Here is a 23217-nt window from a genome sequence, read left to right as displayed (position 1 = left end):
TAGCAGGCTGGGAAAGATCTGATTCCACTTCTCATTATGATCACAGAGCATGATCCCAGGGCTCATAGATATTGCGTGTGTCTGTCAAGGACTAGCAAGCTGGATACCATATTTCGAATACATTTACTTTTTGACGTTCTTTCAAGGAATACAAAGAGAAACCAACAATGGGTTAATGTGACATGTTCCCTTGATCTCATTACATTATATGTATCTCTAAGTGTTTTCTTAGCATCCCCGGAAAAAAAAAAAAGTGTTCACATTCTTTAGGTCTGACCCGTGGTAAGGAGAGGGAAGACAAGATAAGCTCTACTCCTGACCGTGTGGAGGTTTTGGATGATAAAAATTCGGAGACTCGGGCCAGCTGAATCAAAGGAAAACGTACATGTAAAAAATGCTTCAGAGAATGGGAGAGAGGACAACGAAAAAGCCGGGAACCTGGGGGAGCCCCGAGGAAGTGGGTGGGGGACGGAGACCTTCACACCAGCATGTGGCACTTCCTGTGCAGGGCAAGGTGATCGAAGCGCGAGAAGCTGCAGTCACATTCTGGGCACTGGAAGGGTTTGATGCCAGTGTGTTTCCGAAAGTGTCTTGTCAGTTCAATGGACTGAGCAAACTTCCACGTGCATCCTTCCCATGTACACTTGTAGGGCTTTTCTCCTGTGTGTATTCTGTGTGCTTTCAAGTGAGAACTTTTTGTGTACACTTCGTTGCATCCCTCATAGTTGCATCTGTGTATCCTCCGATTCCTCTGCTTGTCTGGAGATTCCACAGGTAATGGTCTCTTCCCAGGCTGCACAATAACCGATGGGTGATTCTCTTGCAACAATGGTTGTGTGGGGGAGGGGGGACGCACATCAGAGTGGGGTGACATGTCTACAGGATAGTAGTCCATTCTCTGTGGTTCGAGCCCAGGTTCTATTTTAATTTTTTTCTGTAATATAGGCTTCTCATATGATTCAGTTACAGGAACTTGCGTGCTATTGTTCTCCATTAACCCCTGATCTACATAAGACATTTACAAAACATCCAAGGTTGTATATAACATCACCTGGAGGCATTCCTCTACCAGGGAAGACCCTACAGCTGCTCTGACATCGATCTACTCAAGAACCTGCTTACTGGACAGGGCTTGCTGTATTGCCCCTTAATTGTGAGGTTTGTCTATAACATCACCTGGAAGCAATCCTCTACCACGGAAGACCCTACCACTGCTCAGACATCGTCCTGCTCAAAAGAGACTTCCCTTAACACTGAGAAGACTTAACAACAACAACCTGCTTACAGGACAGGGCTTCCAGCATTGCCCTTTCATGGTGAGGTGAAATGAGAAGACACTCCACATCATGACTTCAATGTAGGATATGCAGATTCCAGAATCTTTAATACAGAAACATGATACCAACAACAGACCCTGTGTGAAAAGTGTGTTGGCACTACGGACAATGTCTTGGATCGGACGATAACTTGCCTGAAGCCTAGAGCTGGTCTTATGCCAGGAAACTTCAGGGGTAGGATCTCTTTGTATTTAGGCCAAGGTTATTCCTTTCCATGTCTCTCATATTTTGGTGGGCCTATGCAAACAACAATTGCCACTCTAACACCGTTTTTACTGTGCTCCTTTGACTCTAATCCTTAAAACGCACCCACTTAAAATTTGAGGTTAACTTAAGCATGTACATGGAAATGTAAAAAATACTATGTCTCTAATGTTTAAGGAGTTACGTAAGTTTTATGTCTTTAGATTGCCTTGTGTGCTGTTAAGAAATATTATAATGTGCTACAATCTGGGGACTTGAGGGACAAAGTAATTGCACATGGATTCTGTTTTATTTATCTTAACGTTCTTTGGCTGAAAGTTCAAAGTTAAGATATCAGCTAGGGGACTTTTTCTGAGAATTATGTTATGGGTGATTGTCCTTCCACTGTAACTTTACCTTGTCCTCTTTCTTTGCATCTTTTGTTCTCATAATTCAAAATAAAAATTAAAAAAAAAGAAAGTCAAAAAAATTTAGATATGCATTATGTGTACTTGTCTGGATAGCTGACTGATGATTCTGTTTTGAGATTCTGAAGAGCAAATCCTAGTAAGGCAGCAGATTGTAGAAATAGGAACTTGGAAGCAGGCTAAGAACTGAAGTCCTGTCCCAAAAATCTTCAGAAAGTTATTTAGATCTCTGGGTTTTGGGCCAGGGTAGTTGCACAGTGGTAGGAAATTTTGCCTTGCATGCAGCTGACCAATGACAGACGAGGGTTCGATCCCAGGCATCCCATATGGTCCCCTGAACCAGGAGCAACTTCTGAGTGCAGAGCCAGGAGTAACCAATATTGCTGTTGGTTAATGAGCTTAGGCTTCCGGAAATCTTCAAATGTGCTTGGTAAATAGTAATCCCTATGGAAGGGCAATTCTTTTTTAACTACTCACAAGGCTTCATCAAGTCAAATTTCACTCTCTAGATTAGCATGAGGAAGGACAAATCTAGGTTCCCTTATATACAGCAAAACATGTTTTAATGTTCAAGGCATGTAAAATGAGAGCACTAAAAATATTTTAGTGAAAGTCTGAAAATGATATTTTCTAAATTTAGGCACCATTGTTTTACAAAGCTTTTAATAACAGAGTTTCAGTCATTTAATGTTCCAATTCCAAACTTACTACCAGTGTCAGCAGCCTTTTTGCCACTGATCACATTTCCCTTCCTCTCCTCCTCCTACCTCCTCACCTAACAGATTCTTCCTTTCTCACTCTAGACCCCAACTCTAATATGGCTCAGAATTCTGTGTTTTAAATCAGTCAGATCAGATTCTGGTTCTGCTATCTCTCTGCACCATGGCAAGAGCTATGCTACCACATTTCTATTTAGAATTTAGGTGAGCAGGTGCCCCAGAGTGATAGCATGGCAGTAGGGCATTTGCCTTGCATGCAGTCGATCCAGGATGGACGGTGGTTCAACTCTCGGCATCCCATATGGTCCCCCAAGCCAGGAGCGATTTCTGAGCGCATAGCCAGGAGTAACCACTGAGCATCACTGGGTGTGGGCCAAAAAAACAAAAAAAAAGTTACATATAGAATTCAGGTGAGCATATTAACATCTGCAGCAGTGTTAATTAGCAATATATTTATATATGGTTCATCTTATCAATATTTTTAGTTTTTTGGGTTTTTTGGGTTTTGGGGCCCTCTCAGTGTTGCACAGGGTTTACTCCCAGCTCTACACTCAGGAATCACTCCTGGAGAGCAGAGAGACCATATGGGATAATGTGGATAGAATCTGGGTGGCCATATGCAAGGTAAATAGCAGTCAACCTATCCTCTGTATTATCTCTCCAAGGCCAAATCAGATCTATTTTTAAACAGAAGGATGATACCATAAACTAAATATTTAATAAGAGACTAACCTTTTACTCACAGGTCTTCTGGTTTGGAACACCTTAAATAGAAGGATAGAACTCTGACAACCCTCCACTTACCGGTCTTCTGGTTGGAGCACCTTGAATGGAGTGATAGAAGTCTGGCTGAACTCGACTGTTCTTCTTGATTCTCCGTTTCCTCACTGAAATTTCTTGCTCACTCTGATGATGAACTTCTGCCACTGGCACAGGCTCTTCTAGACGGGTTGCTGCGGCTGCTGCAACTCTTCTTCTAATATGCCGAGGGCTTGCTCTGAATCCCTGTGACACAAAAAACAAAGCCAGATTTATAAAGAATGAGTCTCTGAAAGGAGTGATATGAACATCTCTCAAAGTCACTGAGTTCAATGAAATTGTTCACATGCTCAAAGTGAAACATGTACAAGGCACAACATGCAAGCAAAATGTAGTTGATGTCAAAAGTACTTCAGAAACTCTATATTAAATATTTCTCATCCTGGGATCAGTGTGGTAGTATAGCCAGTAAGAAATTCACCTTGCAAGTAACTAACCAAGGTTACGGTCCCTGGCACACATATGGTTCTCTGAGCCCACTAGCACAGATCTCTGAGTTCAGAACTAGGAGTAGACCTGAGCATTACTAAATATGGCTTCAAAACAAACAAAAAATGTTTTCAGGGGCCAGAGCAATAGCACAGCAGTAGGGCGTTTGCCTTGCACATGGCTGACCCAGGACAAACCTGGGTTCTATCCTTGGCATCCCATATGATCCCCCTACCAGGGAGCAATCTCTGAGCACATAGCCAAGAGTGGCCCCTAAGCATTGCCATGTGTATCCCCCCCCATTAAAGATTGCAGCAAAAGCATAAAGGAAAGGAAAAATGTTCAAGTTCAGATGCAGTATGGGATACTATAGAACTAAAAATTACAGGGTGGTTCTCATTGACAAACATAGGGATGAGTCTGCACGATGATTGTGAAGAATTAAATATTATATTGAAGGATAAAGAGGAAGAATAAGACAAAACAAGAGCTTAAGTTATTCCCACAAGATCAAAGTAGTACTGAAAGGAACAGACATTAATAAAGAGGAAGTAAAAATGGACTCAAGGTCATTGTTCTTCTCACCCCCAAACACATCAACATTTTCTCATGCCTCTTCTGTATGCAAGCTCATATTGGATTCTCTCCAACCCAAATAATTCCAAAGATTCCAAAGCTTCCTTATAATACTAGAAGTACACAATAACCAGGGAAGAGCATGAAGGAGATAACAAGAGCGAACTTCTATCAGGACAACTATATTCAAGAGCAGACTTAAGTCTAATTATGTCAGAACCAGCAATCACACAATGAATAATAAGGTAATATGTCATTGGCCTCTCGTTCCTGGAGGAGAAATAGAGCAACCAATATCCTGTTATTTCAAGAGCACAAGAGTTCTTTGAAAGTGACTAGGTAGTCACTGGGATGGGGGGTGGTCACCAAAAGACCAAGACAGGATTAGCAATTTTGGAGTTTGGAAATTAGCAGTTTGGAAAGTTTAAAATTTTCAGACCCTGTCCCCATCCAGAGAGGGGAAAGAGGTGAGAAATGGAGTTAATTACTAATCACACTCATATGCAGAAGCATCCATAAATATCCCAATGGTACAACCTTCCAGTATCTGCAAATACAATGACATACCTAAAAATCTACAGGGCTGCAACCCAAACTAAATATTCTTCCAAATCACACCCTGGGAATCCCTACATTTGTGTTGTTGCTGTTGTTGTTGTTGTTGTTGTTTGGGAGTCATACCCAGCAGTGTTTAGGAGTTACTCTTGGCTCTGCACCATTCCTGGCAGGTTAAGGGGACCATCCGGGATGCCAGAAATTGAACTTGGTTTAACTGTGTGCAAGGAGGCAAACACACTGCCTCCTGTGCTATTGCTCCAACCCTTCATTAGTATTCTTTATTGTACTACTTTTTTTTTTCCTTACTAAACCAATAAAGGTAGATAAGTGTTTTCCTGAGTTCTGAGATCTGTTCCAGCAGACTGAACAAATCCAAAGAGTGAACTAGTCATGGGAAACTTGATTTGTAGTCAACTTTGTTGTGGGAAAATGGGGATCTACTGCTTATAGTTGGCATCTAAAGTTGGGAGCAGAACTGTGAACTCTAATGTGATTTCCAGATATAGATGGAGTCAGAACTGAATTAAACAGAACACCCAGCTGGTGTCACAGAGAAACTTTTGGTGTGGGAGAAAGCACCACACTTTGGTATGGAATAAAAGGTATATTAAAGCAAAAGACATACAAGAAAATACTAGAAGGCACTGGCTTCTTCCTCCACTGGAGAGAGGCAGGCAAATATGTGTATTTTCCTTTATATCTCTGTGCACACATACATGCACATACACCCCTCTCTCTTAATTAGTCTCACTAGGGGGACTGTGACCCCATCCCCCCATTCTTCCTGTGTAACTTGATCTTACCTGCAAGACCAACCCTCCCATTCCTGGGAGGGGTCTTGGGGAGATTATAAAAGGTTTTGCCTAAAGGGCAAGAGGGAATTAAGGACTTGGCCAGCATGGAGGTTGCAGGAGACATGGCTGAAAGAAGTTAAGATGCAGGGCAAGCTAAGAATGACATGTGCTTAAATAGGTTTATGATATAGGCCACACACGTGATGGCCAGGGCAAATAAAACTGATATTTCCTGATGTTCGTCTCTGGATGAGTTTTCTACCCACCGCAACCACCTGAAGTTGCGACCAACTGGTTAATGGGGGATGGAGCCACGTGGCCGGGGCCTAAGGACAAAGGCCTCCATCCATCCACCAACATCCAAGCCCATCCTAGGGCTGTAATTCTACAGGGGACCATATAGGATATCAGAGATTCAACCTGAGTCATCTGTGTGCAAAACAAGTGCACTACCCCTTGTTCTATCTCTCTGGCCCCAGAATTTCTCTCATTTTGAGGTGATGATTATTTTTAGTGTTGTTTGATTGGTTGATAGGTTGGTTTTGGTTACACTCCAAGTCTTATTCTTGGGTCTGCTCTCAGGGATCTCCCGAGTGCTCAGGGGACCATATAGAGTGGCAGGGATTGAACCCAGGTCAGCCACATGCAAAGCAAGTGCCCAACCCACTGTACTATCTCTCTATCCATCCCTTCCTCCCACCACTATTCCACCAAGACTCCCATTTTACTAAAAAGTGCCTCTGGCAAATATTCTTCAATTAAGGAATTAAAAGCCTCTGCAAGCCAGTATGTGTTGAATCACTAGGTAGCATTATCTTCAAAGCTGTTGAAGTCTTTCTTGTTCTAGTGCTCTGGTAGAATTAGCAAAGTGCTACTGAACTAGCTTCTGTCACCATGCAGAAAGTTGGAAATACTTATTTGGTAAGAGTGAGGGGCCGGAGTGGTGGTGCTAGCAGTAAGATGTTTGCCTTGCAAGCGCTAACCTAGGACAAACCGCAGTTCGATCCCCCTGCATCCCACATGGTCCCCCCAAGCCAGGAGTGATTTCTGAGCGCATTGTCAGGATAACCCTGAACATCACCGGTGTGACCAAAAAAAAAACCACACACACACACACACACACACACACACACACACACACACGCACACGCGCGCACACACACACACACAAAGTGAAAAATTTCCTCTTTTAGGAGAATTATTCCTATGGGTAAAAAGAAACCAGAAACTGCTTGATTTATAGTAATAGCCATAATTCCTGTGATCAACCAATTCTAGAAACAGTACAGGAACTTCATCATAGTGACCAAAAAAATTTTTTTGTTTTTGTATTTGGTTCACACCTGGCTGTGCTCAGGGGTTACTCCTGGCTCTAAGCTCAGAAATCAGTCCTGGCAGGCTTGGGGGACCATATGGGATGCTGGGACTCTAACTACCGTCTTTCTGCATCCAAGGAAATGCCTACCTCCGTGCTATTTCTATGCTCCACCCCAAAAATTTTAAGACAAAAGTATGCTGCTACAGTCATTTCAAAGGTCAGTCACTGGTTAAATACACATTTCTGTATCTGTTCTAAAGAAGAGACACAGTAGTCAACAAATATGGCCAAGAAGATATTAAAGCATTACTTATAATAACAACTTAAGAACTTTTACATATTTCATAAACTTGTCATTTTTATTCTCTATTTCTCAATCTGTATTCACATTTCTCAAGATATAAAAACCAGTATGTAGACATCTACTGATCCTGCTATATTTAAATACATTCAAGTTAGTTTTTGTTTGTTTTGGTGCCACAACTGGTGGCACCAAAGAAGAGTTTACTTCTGGCTTGTGCTCAAGGATCATTCCCAGCAATGGCTGGAGGACCATGTGGGGTACTAAAAATAAAACTTGGGTTGGTCACATGCAAAACAAGTGCCTTACATGCTATAATATCTCTCCAGCCAATATTTTTTAATAAATACTATCTAACATGGCACCCATACTGTAGCCAAATTTGTGTTCAAATACTGCCTCTTTTATTTTCTAGTCATAGTTCATTTACAGATTGTTGAAAGTCAGCCTCTGAAAAGGTTGACTGATGGAGGGATGGAGGATGAGGTCTTTCCCCTCCAGCTCGGAGCACGCGTCTGCCACCTTGTTCAGCCAGCGGTTCTGAGGTGAAAAGGCGGGTAAACAGCTCACAGACAGTCAGGCTTGTGGAAATATTAGCTTTATTCGGTGGACAAGACTGAAGTCCAAAGTCTCAGCATCAGTTCCAGCCAAAAAGCCTCTCGCCTTCCACAGACCCTTGTTTTTATTCCCCAGAATCAAGTACCACCCAATGGTGGGATCAGATACCACCCAATGGTGGAAGCAGAATCAGATAGCACCCAAGGATGGGGGCAGAATGCCAGGTCACACCCTAGGGTAGGGCACAATCACCGGATCAGGGTAGGGTCAGTAACATAATAATCCCATAAAATGTTTACATACACAACAACATATCAAATAGATATATATAATCATTTACTTATTTGTGAAATGGACCTAAAACTAGTCTTTAATTTTGACCTAGGGCATAAGCTCATCAACTTAAAACTAGCACCTGTCTTACAAGTATAAAACTATAATTTTGACCTCTGGGTCTGCCAAATGTGCTGAGCAAAATCCTGGAAGCTCTGCTGTCCATGCCTGGAAGTTCTGTTCTCTGTCACTACTAGTCCCACAAATGATGCAGCACAGTCAAATATGAGAATGGCTCACAATGAATGGGTATGACCCTGGGCTAGCACCACTGAACAATGTTTAAGGACCATGGTCAGGAAGTACAATTCCTGGGAGCAAATGACCCCCTAAGAATGTGACCACTAGAATAAACACCATAACTAAAAGGGCATGACCCCTGGAGAGCAGCGTGCTAGCACCACAGCAGGAGCAGTACAACCTCAGGTGCAAACCCTATTGAGCACAGCAACTAAATATGCAACTACCCCAGCCACACATATATGTGATCCCTGATCGCCACAACAATGACAACTAAGGCAACAAAGGTAAGTGGGAAGAAATTAAAAGCTTTTAAATGCTTAAAACTAGTATTCACTGGGTCAGTTCAAAGGGTTAGAATATGTGCTTTGTAGACAGAAGGTGTGGGTTCAGTCCCCAGCACTGCATAGCCATCTGAGCAATGTCAGGAAAGACCCCAAAGCATCAGCAGGGGTTCTCCAAACATCAAACTAAACAAACAAATAAACTATCGAATGCTTGTTTCATGGGAATGTCAAAAATATATAAATTAATGTATATAGCAAGCATGAGCTATGTGTGGGCTGAATATTGTGTCCATTACTTCTGCAAAAGTAAGGTACCCTAAAAGATAAACATGTATTGGGGCAGAAGAGATAGCACAGCTGGTAGGGCATATGCCTTGCACTTGGCCAACATAGGATGGATGGTGGTTCAATTTCCGCATCCCATATGTCCCCCTCCCCCAGTCTGCCAGAAAAACACAGCCCACCGCTCACGTGTCTTCACAGACTCATGCTAATAGACTCACTCGCCAGATTACAATCAGCAGAGCATCAAGAGAGAGTTCTCTGCTTCAGAGTGTCAGGCACTGACTCTCCTGTGGGTTAAACTGTTGGGTCTGTCACTTGCTATACATGTCCTCTTGGCCAAGTTATTTCTTTCTGCTCAATTTCTTCACCTGTCAAATGCACATAACAATTCTTGCTGAGTTACAAGAGGTGTCTTTTATATTTGCTACTTAGAACAGGACATGGATTATGATGAACGGTAAAAAAAAATTATCATTATTCTATTTACTGACTTTCTGGATGTTGCAGCATATGCCAGAAGCTCTGCTTGATGATGACCTATATTATAAATAATACAGAGTCATCAGACCTGAGAGTCAGATTCTTTTGTTTCCCTAAACTATAGCCCTTAATTTAGCACATCTTCCTGTCCTAAATACATTTTTTAAAGACAGGATTCTGTTTGTTTGTTTGTAGTTTTCGGCCACATCTGGTGATGCTTGGACATTACTCCTTGCTCTACACTCAAGGATCACTCCGGGTGGTGCTCAGAGGTTTATATGTAATGCCAAGAATGGAACCCAGGTTGGCTGCCTGCAAGGATGGTTCTGGCCCCTAACACAGGACTTTTAGCAGATAAATTTTTGTTGTAAAACAGTAGGTGGTGCTATAAGCTCTTATAGTTATTGCTAACAAGATTGGGTGGGGGGAGTCTATTTTCTATTTTTATTCATTTCAGGTTTTTTGGGTTTTTTTGTTTGTTTTGTTTTGTTTCATTTTGTTTAGGAGTGGGTCCTGTTTGGTGATCAACAGGGGTTACTCCTGGCTCTGCACTAAGGAATTACACTATGGCAGTTATTTGGGGACTAAATAACTAAATTCAAACAAAGGTTTGAATCCAGGTGAGCTACCTACTATCTCTTCAGCTCTTATCTTTATTCATTTGATCTTTCATAGATTATATCTTTCTAGGGGGTTGTGAGGGGCTCACACCTGGCAATGCTCTGGGTCTACTTCTAGTTAGGTACCTGGGGTTGATCCCTCGAGACCCAATGCATGCAGTCTACAATTCAGCCTGGTAAACTATCTCTCCAACACATGAAAGATTGTTTTTGGCTAGTAGGGTATGGACATAGGAAATCTCTTAATGGTAGATGGGCCATTTTTAGTCTGTGACATTTTAGCATTTTTTGAGATCTCAAGATAAATAAAGCTAACTAAAGGTGCTCTACCATCCACTCTAGATCTGTACTCTTCATAATCCGGTGCAGTTCATGGGTAGAGACATATCCAATGCTCCCTCTTTATGAAGATTATTAAAAGAGGATGGTATAAAGATCAATGGTTATTCATTAGACTAAGGGCTACATTAAAGATGCATTGTTTTTCTGATTTTTAAATTGATTTAAAAATAGAAGATTTGTTCTATTATTTGTAATATAATCTCCTTAGGTTTAAGTTAATCAGATCCTGTTGCCTACAAACAAAATATCTTAATGCATACTTTTTCTTTTATGTTTTCAGATATTAAGCTATATCCCTTCTAGTCTGAATACTATTACTTAATCCAGCTATTAGGATATATAGAATAGCATAAAAAGGAAGGTGATTTTTTAATTTATTGATTGAAGTTCCAAGTTTTATTGTACTGTTATTAGTGGCTTCCCATGCACATCATTTCCACAGACATGTGTGCTGCCTCACTTGTTTAATAACTCTCCTCCAAATTGAAGGAGATATTAATAATAGCTTACTGAGCACTATTTAGATACTAAACTTATAATATCTACTTCATAGAGAAGCAAATAGGCTTATCAAGTTAAGAAACTACCTAAAGCTGAACATTTGCTTATAAAAAGCTCAAATTAAAACCCATGTCTAACTTTCTTTCTGTTTATTTGATTGTTTTGGGTTCACACCCAGTGACACTCAGGTTACTTCCTGGCTCTGCACTCAGAAATTACTCCTGGTGCATGTGACTGACCTGGGTTAGATCCCTGTCATCCCATATAGTATCCAGAGCCTGAGAGGAGTAAATTCTGAGTGCAGAGCCAAGAGTAAGACCTGAGGGCTGCTGGGTGTGGCCCCAAAATCAAACCAAACATAAAACAAAAAAAGAAAAAAACAATAAAACACAACAACAGGGTGGGCAGCATTTCCCCCAATAGTGGCACTCACAGCACCACTGTTACAACAGGTCAGAAGCAGCATCCACCCAGTCCTGCCACCGGTATTTGGGCAGGGGCTGGGAAGCAAGAGCAGGCTTAAGGTAGGGACCACGTGTCAGTGACACCTCCCCACCCCTATAGTAGGAGGGACATCAGAAGACCATCCTCCTGACCAGGAGAGATCAGTGGGATCTATACAAACACACTCTTACTAAAGTCCCCCTACTCCCAAAAACCCACTGACACCTCAATCTACACCTGACAAACCTAGGCAGACCAAGCCCAACTTCTTTCTCCCTTAAAATATATATAGTTCCGGGGGCTGGAGAGATAGCATGAAGGTAAGGCATTTGCCTTTCATGCAGAAGATCAGTGGTTCGAATCCCAGCATCCATATGGTCCCCTTAGCCTGCCAGGAGCAATTTCTGAGCATAGAGCCAGGAGTAACCCCTGAGCACTTCTGGGTGTGACCCAAAAAACGAAATAAATTTAAAAAATTAAAAAATAAAGAATATATATAGTTCCAAATCCAAAAGAAAAACCCAAAAAACTAGATGGTAATATTTCTAAAATACTTGGATAACCTTGCATACCTAGAATAAATAAACCCTAAGATACATCTACCTCTAACCACCTCCTACACAATTAAACAGACCACTTAAAAAAAAAAGCACACGGGACCGGAGAGATAGCATGGAGGTAAGGCATTTGCCTTTCATGCAGAAGGTTGTTGGTTCAAATCCTGGCATCCCATATGGTCCCCTGTGCCTGCCGGGGATAATTTCTGAGCATAGAGCCAGGAGCAACCCCTGAGCACTGCCGGGTGTGACTCAAAAACCAAAAAAAAAAAGCACACAACCTGAAACTCCAGCACCCCAAACCACCTATGCAAAGAACAATGGGGAAACTAAGGAAGACACCAGCAGCTGAGGATATGGAGACAAACTCTAATAGATTTCCAAGTCCTCCAAAACAAACTTCATAGATGAGAGCCTAAAATCAGCATTTAATGTCTTAGCAATGGAATTCAAAGAATCAATAACCAAAGAAATTGAGAAATCCATAGATGAACAATTCATCTAACTGAAATAAGAACTCTATTAGAAGATGAAAGAGTTCATACACATGAAACTAAGGGAACTGCAAACATGATAGCAAGCCAGAGTAGTAGAAATAAACACATAGAGAATCACATAGATGAACTTGAAGACAAAATGTAAGCCAGCAACAACAAAGAAGTCAATAGAGAAACAAGAGATAAAACACTGGAAGAAAATGTAAGGTACCTAATGAACAAAGACAAAAGAAATAGTCTGTAACTTATAGGAATACCAGATGGGGAGAAAAAAGGAAAATGGGAAAAACAATTAGTGAGGGAAATAATAGCAGAGAATTTTCTCACTATTTAAAAAGAAGCACCTGTACAAATCCAAGAAGCAAAAAGAATTCCAAATAAACTAGACCCAAATAGATCAACAACAAAACAGAGAGTAATCCAAATAGCAAAACGCAAAGAAAGAGATTCTTTAAAAGAAAATTCTTTAAAAGAAAAAGGGAAAAGAGAAACCTGAAGTACAAAGGAAAGAACATGGGACAGGAGAGACAGCACAGTGGTAGGGCATTTACCTTGCAAACTGACCAGCCCAGGACCAACAGTGGTTGGAATCCCAGCATCCCATATGGTCCCCCATGCCTGCCAGGAGCGATTTATGAACAAAGAGCCAGGAGTAACCCCTGAGTGTAGCCAGGTATGGACCAAAAACAAATAAACAAAAACAAAACAAAACCAAAAAGAACATAAGAATCAAATCAGATCTCCCATTTAAAACAATTAAGGCAAGAAGACAGTGGAATGACATATTTAAACTACTGAATGAAAGAAACTTCCAACCTAGAGTCCACTGCCTGACAAAACTCACATTTACAAGGAAAGGACTAAACTTTCTCAGACAAAAAGAACTCATTATATTTGCACTAACCAAGCCAACTCTAAATGACCTACTCAGATTAATTATACAAACTAAATACTCAATTATAACAACAACAATCCTACACAATGTAATAACACAACAACCCTCTCTGTCAATAATTTCCTTACATGTCAATGGACTAAACTCCCCCATTATAAGACAGAGTAAAAGACTGTAACAGAAAACAAAAACTGGATCTCTGCTGTTTAACCTGAAGCATGGCTCGGGACCATATGGGATTCGAACCACCGACCTTCTGCATGCAAGGCAAATGCCTTACCTCCTAAGGAACTGGAAAAACTGGTAGGTAGAATCAAAATCAAAATGACTATTTTACCTAAACTTCACTTTCTTTCTGAAATGTTTTGAAGTTTTCATGGGATGTCTTTTCACTTCTCTTGTCAGAATGATTTTTATTTACTTGATACTTTGATTTATGGATGTTAAACAATCCTTGCATTCCTGGGATGAAACCTACTTGGTCGTGGTGAATGACCTTCTTGATGAGGCATTGGATCCTATTTGCCAGAATTTTGTTGAGGGTCTTTGCATCCGTGTTCACCAGGGATATTGGTATGTAATTTTGTTTTTCGATAGCATCTCTATCTAGTTTTGGTATCAAGGTGATGTTAGTTTATAAAAACTGTTTCTTCAATTTTATGAAAGAGCCTGAAAAGGATTGGTAGTTTTTCCTCTTGAAAGGTTTGAAAAATTTCATTAGTGAACCCATCTGGGCCTGGACTTTGGTTTTGGGGCAGACTTTTGATTAGAATATATACCATATATACATATAATACTCCATGAAGAAGCACAATGGTCTAAAGGGTAGAAACTCCTAACACCATGGGTGTCAGCATATAGCAAGAAAAAGTCTCAAATCAAGAAGAAGAGGGACAACACAAAGCATTGAATATCCATTAAAGAAACCAACAACAACAAAAACAGCGATTTAGAATGAACAGATGTGCAATCAACCTCTAACTACAAAGGCCTATAATAATGTCCTAATGTATTTATCCACAGAACCAGGTGCAGAATATGATTGGAAGTCAGAGACTTCCACTGCAGTGATTACTAACAATATGTTTTAATGACTTAATTTTATCAGGTATAAAATAGCCCTTCAGTTTCTTTGTCACAGTGGTTCTTGGATTTAGGGTAGACACCCTAATTTTATGCTGCAGTGCTCAATCATACTAGATACCATATACAATGCTCATTATGACAATGTCTGGATAATTTACCATTTCCTTTTGTTTATGTCTTCTATTAGGACCTAAAGGATATGAACATTCTTACCACTGAAACAGGCAACAGCACACCACAGACTTATGTTACAGGTCCTGCTCATCAAATACGTTTTTGCAAAGTACCATTTCCTTTTTATCTCTCTTTTCTCTCTTACTTTTTAATTTTTCCTCCCTCTTCTTTCCTTCCCTCCTCCTCCTCTCTCTCTTCCTCCTTCTCTTCCTCCTCCTCCTCCTCCTCGTCTTCTTCTTCTGGAAAGGAACCTTGAAATATAAGATGCGGCAGACAATACTACATTGGATAGGTCACCTCTTACAGTCCTCACTACCACATTGCTTAGTACTCTAGACATGAAAACTATGCTTATCCTAAAATGATCCAGCCACTATCTAACCCTGAAACTTTCTTTTAGCAAAGCCACCCCTGTCATTGATGAAATGCTAGAAATTGGAAAACCTTCCAACTCTGATGCACTGGCCCATTTTTTAAAAAACTTATTTTTACCATATTTATTTTTCTTTTCTGTTCGCTCTTATCTTTTGTTTCTCCTTTCTCTCCTAATCTATCTCTTAGCTAATTCTTAATTCAATTATTTTTAAGATCTCAGACCATTCTATGTGGGTCAGGCCTCCTTTTATGTCTATCTATATGTGGGCATGAGTTTGTATACAGTGGACTCCTCTCTAATTGCCAAATCTAAATTGTAAACAATCCATGCCTATAATGTATATAGTCCCTCTTCTCCCTTCAGAAATCCTTTTATCCTTTCATTTCCAGATTTTGATATGATATCCCTCCTTATTTAACCATATTTATCCTCAGTTCTTAACTTATTAGGTACTAAGACAAACCTCCTGCCCAAATAAGCCACAACACAGCTCCAAAATGAAAAGACACACACTCAGTCCCATATCTTGTGCCTTGGCAAGAAACTACAGCCAACACTCCCGCTGACTCATGCCATGTGGTCCTTCTCACACACACACACACACACACACACACACACACACACACACACACACACACAAATGTGGACTGTTAAATGCTACTGGATTCAGCTCCAGAAGGACCCCCAGCTCAAGAACACTACCTGATCATTTACTGCTGTAAATCATTTCTCAAACTCAACAATACCATGGTGTGTGATGAAAATGTGCCCTGGATTTCACCCCCACAAGAATATCACAAAAGACTTAATGGGGAAGCCTATATTTCCTTTATATGTTTAATACCTCTATAATAATGCCTGTTAGTGTGTTTATTCCCAAATTTATACAGTGTTTATTCTCAAATATAAGGTAGCCTTTCCATCACTTATTTCTTTAATTACTTTTATTAAAATTTATTTTTATTTATTTCTTCCATTATGTATTTTTCCTTTAACTTCACCTGTTTTGGTTCTGCTTTTTTTATGAAAACATAAAAGAAAAAGTCTTGCCTGGGATAAAAGCTCAGGTCAAAACCAGGGCACAGAGATTATGTAGCCTGTCGTTCTTACCCCCAAACACACAAGCAATATAATATGACACCATTTCCTTTTGCAAAGGCATATGAAAAGGGGGAAATTTTATGTATAGAAACAAGCTCCTATCTACTAGGGATAAAAACTCATACATTTTATAATACAGGGGTGCCTCCAATCTTGAACCAAATTAAACTCCATGTGACCAAACAGTGACTGTCCAACCCCAAACCTTAGATCCCAGACATAGAACTGATACAGTTCCCTGAAACAGCACCAGGAACCAAACTTCCCTTAAAAATTCCTAATACCTCTCTGGCACCAACTTGCGCCAGTTTTGACATGACATTCTGACAATGACAAAATGGCAACAACTTGATCTAAGAGCAGGTTGTCCTATCTCATCACTTAACAGTAAGATGAAATCAGAAGACATGTCATCCTTTGATCTGTGCAAAAACCAAGATCGCTAACAATAGAAGACTGACTTTGACAACCATGATTGGGCAGAACTTATCCTGCGACCAATAAGAAAGACCCTAGCTTACGCTTCGACTTAGGATTTGTACAATAACCAAGATCTCTAATTCAAGAGGTCTAACTTGAACAACTATAAATGAGCAGAACTTCTGGAACCATAATGAAAGACTTTATCCTAGGCTTTGTCCTAGGATCTATGCAAAAACTAAGACCACTAATTATAGAAGACTGATTACAACAACAGTGATGGAACAGAACTTCTAGAACTGTGAAGAAACGACTCTATCCTAGGTTTCATCCTATGACCTGTGTAAATAACAAGATCTCTGGTTACAGAGGCCTGATTTTATCATCCACAACTGAGCAGAAAGTTTCCTGGCACCATAAATAAGACCTTATTTATTATGACCTTATTTATTATGGGGTGTGAAAATGAACATGTATGAAGCCAGTAGTCATTCCCATGATAGTATGCTTCAAGGGCAGAGAAACCCTGTGTCTCTTAGGCCAAGGGAATTCCCTTTCTAATTTTCCCAATACTTACTGTGCCTATGCAAAAAAAGAAAAAAACAAAGAAGCACAAAACCTGATCACACCAGCCCTCCCTCCATTTTTTTTTTTTTGGTTCTCATGGTTATTATTTGGTTGCTGTTGTTTTGTTTGTTGCTGCTATTGTGCTTTTTTTGGTAGTTACTGCTTTTGATTTTTTTGTTATGTTTTTCTTCTTTTTTCCCTTTCTTCTTTTAAATTGATATTTATAACCTCTAGACAGACTCCTCCCAGTTCTTTTTCATTTTATCTTTTTTTTCCATCAGAACCACATAACTTGAATCATCTTGTTCTGCCTCATGAATTGGGGTGGGGGTGGGGGAAATGAAGGGTACTAGAACCAAGCAGTTATATAAGCATTGAGTGGAAATAAAGTTGATCAGACTCAAACACCAAACCTAAAGTCAATGACAACAGAATCAATACCCAATCTATAACAAGCTATACACAGAGGGGACCAGTTACACTAGCAGTCTGAGGGATGGGAAAATGAGGGAGATATGGGATGCATGCTGGGATCAGGGATGGAGGAAGGACAATACTGGTGGTGGGAATGGCCCTGATTTATTGTCACTATATACTTTAAATATTACTGTGAAAGATTCGTCATTCACTTTGGTCATAATAAAAATTATTAAAAGAAAAAATGTGGTACATGTATATAATAGAATACCATGTAACTGTTAGGGAAATTAAGTCTTGAAATTCTCTTATACATTAATGGCTATGTTGACTATTGGTGCTTAGTGAAATAAGTCAGAGTGAGAGGGACAGATGCTATGTCCCCTTTTTCCTGAATGCATCATGGACACGCACCCCAATAACCTCGTATTTGTGGGTATAGGTAGCTTTTGAAGCACACTCCCTTGCGGGCACAGGCAGCATTTTCAAAAAGGCCCTCCATTAAAACTACAGGTGCCTAGAGCCTTCTCAAACCTGCCTTTGACAGGTCAGAGTTTACACAGTGGTAGGCATCACTTTGGGGCAATTATTTCTCTTGCTTTAGTTGAACAAGAAATAATACCACAAAAATTAGAAGCAAGAATTAGTGTGGTAGAGGACACAGTGATTTGGCTTAGAAATAAAGTACAGAATTTCAAATTTCAGAAGTCCAATCATTGCTATGCAGAATATAAATATGTATATGTCACCTGTTATCCATATAATTAATTTCAGCATTGGGATAAGATAAAGACCCATTGCTGGGTGTATGGCAACACAATGATATGTCTTTATACATTAAAACCTTGTAGTTGGGCCCAGAGAGATAGCACAGCGGCGTTTGCCTTGCAAGCAGTTGATCCAGGACCAAAGGTGGTCGGTTCGAATCCCAGTGTCCCATATGGTCCCCCGTGCCTGCCAGGATCTATTTCTGAGCAGACAGCCAGGAGTAACCCCTGAGCACCGCCGGGTGTGGCCCAAAAAAAAAAAAAAACTTGTAGCAAGTAATAGTCGCTTTAAGTAAACCCAAATTAGATATTACAGAGATTGATGAGTTAGTTACATATTTGTGGTATTTTGCTAAAACTTTAAATCCCTTAAACTGGCCATCTTGGGTGGTAACTGCCAGAATTGGTCTTTTGGTCTTATTATTTGGTATTATGCTGGTTCGTTTATTGATGTCTGATATTAAAGATGTACATATAGAATGTAAAAAATTAAAAGGGGGAAGTGCTACATTCACCCCTGTGTAAACTCTGACCCTGAGACCTAAGGAGGGCACCAGGTTTAAGAAGGCCCTGGAAGCCTTTACCATTAGGGAGGGCATTGCTACCTGTGCCGGCAAAGGATTGCACTTGAAAAGCCGCCTCTACCCATAAACAGGAGGGCATTAGGGCACTAAAAGGATTCATGCCTTTCCATGAGGTACTCAGGAAAAAGGGGACGTAGCATAAATATTATTTGATGCATCATTAACATCCTAAGAACTTTTCTTAAAGACCACTCAGATTTATTTTTTGTGGGGGGGCCACACCTGATGACGCTCAGGGGTTACTCCTGGCTATGCCGTCAGAAATCGCTCCTGGCTTGGGGTACCATATGGAATGCCATGGAATTGAACCACAGTTCTGTCCGAGGGTAGTGTGTGCAAGGCAGATGCCTTACCGCTTGCGCCTCTGCTCAGGCCCCAAGACCACTCAGATTTATATAAACACAGCTTGTTATGAGCATTTGTGAAGATTCAAGTATTCTTTATTTAATCTTACAGTATATTAACCACTCTCAAATCTAGCTTTGTTGTTAGCCTAAGTTCAGTCAGATAAAGTCATTTCAGGCCCCAGCTCAGAATGCATGCACTGGACTAAGGCCAAAACAATAAGAAATAACTGACCTTATTGTCTGAAACTTCAGATAGCAAAAACAGCCCAAGAGTTTGAAACTGACTTAGGTCAGTAAAATAGAAACATATATTTTGCCCTGAACATTTTGCCCTGTGCTTTTTAAGTTGGAAAAATAGTTACGCCTGCATTTATACCTTGCCTAGAAATCTTTGTATAAGTGTTCTGCTCTATCCCAGAGAGAAAGAAGGCAAGAATAGAGACAAGATGGAACTTCACTTCTGAGGTCTGAGTTTCTGAACCCACTTTGCCGACTTCATGCACACATCTTCTTGAGTAGGAACCCCAAGAATTCCCTCAGTGTCCCGGACCAAAAAGGCCATTGTAGACATATATATAATAATCATTCTCAATTGTGGGTTATCAAAAATAATATGGTAATAATACCCAAAGACAATAGAGACAAGGGCTAGGAGGACTGGTCTATTGTAGGAATCAAAAAATATTTAAAATATTAAACTCTAATACTAAAGATATCTTGAACAACCATGCTCAACACTACTTCAATATCACAGCAGTTAGTAAGCCTGTCAAAAGACCTAACTATTTCAAGCATACAATAAAAGTTCACATACTGCTGCCCCCTCAAAAAAAGCTTTTAATAATTTACAATTAGATTTGAGCATAAATGGCCACCTTTACCATTTTCTTTATTATTTTATGCACTTAAAAATTCTGATATCCAAAGAGATAATACAGTGGTAAGGCACTTGCCTTGCATGAAGTTCAGCCAGGTTCAATTCCTGGCACCAAATATGGTCCCCTAAAAACAGAGCCAAGAGTACACTCTGGGAACAGCCATGTATAGTCGCAACCAAAACAAAAAAAAATTTCTCAGGTAAAAGCAGTCATATTTGGAAAATATTCAAGAAGACCTGAACCAGAAAACCAATTAATTGGTAGATTACCAGAGGAAAGTGAAAACAGAAATAGATAAACAGGGTCTAAGTGAAAAATTAGGGTAAAAAATAGAATTAGTTTTTTTCATGTGTAATTTAATGTAGTCTGTGCATATTTCATTATTTAATAATGCACATCTGGATTTTCTTGATGTCATGATTCAATATTACTTCAAATTAAAAATACTTATTGGTACCACAGCAGTAGCAAGGAGCAGTAAGGAGTTTGTCTTGCTGGTGCTAGCCTAGGATGGACCACTGTTCTATTCCCTGGCATCCCATATGGTCCTCCAAGCCAGGAGCGATTTCTGAGCGCATAGCCAGGAGTAACCCAAGTGTCACTGGGTGTGGCCCCCAAAAAACTAAAAAATAAATAAAAATACTTATGACAATGATTTCTGGCTGCTTATACTTTGGGGGGCACAAACTAAACCAGGGTTTCTCATCCAGGGGCCATATGTCCATGTTGGTTGCCAGGCTATTCCAAGAGGCCCATAGGTGAAAAATCACATAAATATGGTTCATGGAATGAGACTAGAGGGCCAACCAGTGTGACAGGAGGAAGGAATTGTCAGGAGGGAGTCTAGTCAAACACTAAGCTAGAACGAGCCTCCAATACAATAAGACCCATGACTAACTTCTTGATGACGAAATGGGAATCTAAGTAATGGCATTTCTAGACCTCGCTCACAAAACATTTCCTGTCCAGCCATTTCTCCCCGCATTTCTCTTGTGACAGGGATGCCTTAAGAGCAACCTTGAAGATGTGCAAGTGAAGATGTCAGTATGACACCCAACAGTTGCACACAGGAGGCTATTTGCTTAGTCTAATTTGTCATTGGAACCTTTACCTAAGCAACAGTTTATTTTAAAAAAATGTAACTACTTTATTTAAAAAGCCTGGTTTACTAGGTTGTTTATTATATTTATAATACAGTTGATTTATTTCCTAAATTACAAAGTTGTTTATGATTGAGTTTCAGTCATATAGTGTAAAACACCCTTCACAAGTGCACATTTTCCATCACCACCATCGTCCCCAGTTTCCCTCCTGCCCTCTCCCCGCCTACCTTTGTGTGTGTTATTTTTTATTGAATCATCATGAGATAAGCAGTTACAAAGTTGTTGATGGTCTCAGTAATAGTGTTTCAATATCCAAACCTTCACCAATCTATACTGTCCACCATCAAAATCCTGTTTCACATCAACCCAGTCCCCTGCTAACCCCCACTTCTGTGGCAGACATATCCCAGCCCTCCCCACACCCTCTCCCTCCCCTTTTAGGCAAAATCGTTACCGAAAAGGTATCATGCTTATTACTTGACCTCCTTCTAGCACCCAACATACATTCAGTTTTGTTTGAAATGTTGAACCAGAATTAACATTGAAGTACCCCTTTGCTATAGAACCTTATATTACCAGAATTCAGCAGTTTTTAAAAGTTATCATGCACTAGAGTTACCAGGAAGACTAAAACAGGTTGTTAGTCCCACTCTTAGAACTTGCAATTTGGTAAATCTGAGACAAAGATTACTACCTTGCATTTTGATTCTTGAGTGAGTGATGCTAATGCTATCTCCCATGAAAATTCTCTGAGCATTCCAACTCTAATAATTAAATAATAACCAATAAGTAAACAACTAATAACTTAACTCCTCCCTTACTATGTAGCTAGTGAGTCATTTTGGTCATAATAATACTTTTTTTCATTATGCTATGGGAAGCATGAACCTCAAGATTAAAGGTATTTTTTCCCTTTGTGGATTTAATTGCTTTTTATTTCTGGTATCATATCAACTGGTGATTCATTCCTTTTGATCAGAGGCTCTGGCTGGCAGTCAGAGTCTTGGTGCTTTTTAAAATTATAAAATGAATGTCAGCTTAAATAAAATTTTTAAATAAGAATTTTTCTGGGGCAGGACTTAACAGCAGTGATCAGGAATCACTCCTGGAGTTGCACAGGGACACAACTGCAGTGCTGAGATTTGAAGAAGCAACAGCATGCAAGACAGTATCTTAACTCCTCTACTATGTCTTTAACCTCTGGAAAAAACCTTGAATCCTGTCATCTTCATCTGAGACATATGCCCCATCCCTAATCCCCAGGCAGTGTGCAGTCTATGGCCCAGTGTCCCATCTCTCCCTCCATTTTTTATTGCTGGATCTTAATACATGAGTAGTCTATTGAGTCCCTCCATTGGGCCAATACATTGGGCAATAGTACAGCAGGATTAGGTATTTGCCTTGCATACAGCTAACCTGAGTTAAGATCCCAGCATTAAATGTGGTCCCCCAAGCCCACCAGGAGTGATTCCTAAGCTCAGAACCAGGAATAACCCTTGACTGCTGCAGGATTTGGCCAAAAAAAAAAAAAAAAGAGTCCCTCCCTTTAGAGTTTGATGGTACTTCATTGAGAGCCTAGGTCTCTCAGCACAGAAGTTGAAACTAAAAATAAATCTGTGGATTAATGCTTCTGCTTGGGATCTTATTAAATTGCACATTCTGTTGATGGGCATCTGAGGTGGGGCCTGAGTTTTGGAATTTCCAACAAGCTCCCAAGGAATTTCCTCATTGCTGAGCTACAGACCAAACTTGAGTAACAAGAATGTAGACATTTTGATAAAAGTTATGTGGCCCTTACACAGGCTTCGGGTAAGAGAGCACAAAAGTCATAGTAGCAAAAGAAAAACATCTGATGGTAGAAGTGGGTTGGGGGGCCGGAGCAATGGTGCACTTCGT

At 40.2% G+C, this 23217-nt stretch overlaps 1 protein-coding gene across 3 annotated transcripts in view; it reads right to left on the bottom strand.

Annotated features, from left to right (window-relative positions):
* DST (dystonin) overlaps positions 1–23217 on the bottom strand; it is a 541070-nt gene that overhangs the window by 469163 nt on the left and 48690 nt on the right. For all 3 annotated transcript variants that reach the window (XM_049776729.1, XM_049776730.1, XM_049776727.1), the window contains exon 3: positions 3472–3672. In XM_049776729.1, coding sequence (XP_049632686.1) covers positions 3472–3672 — 201 coding nt within the window. The remainder of the gene's footprint in view (positions 1–3471; positions 3673–23217) is intronic.

Source organism: Suncus etruscus, chromosome 7 (assembly GCF_024139225.1).
Source record: "Suncus etruscus isolate mSunEtr1 chromosome 7, mSunEtr1.pri.cur, whole genome shotgun sequence".
NCBI lineage: Eukaryota > Metazoa > Chordata > Mammalia > Eulipotyphla > Soricidae > Suncus > Suncus etruscus.
This window is presented reverse-complemented; position numbering and strand designations above follow the sequence as displayed.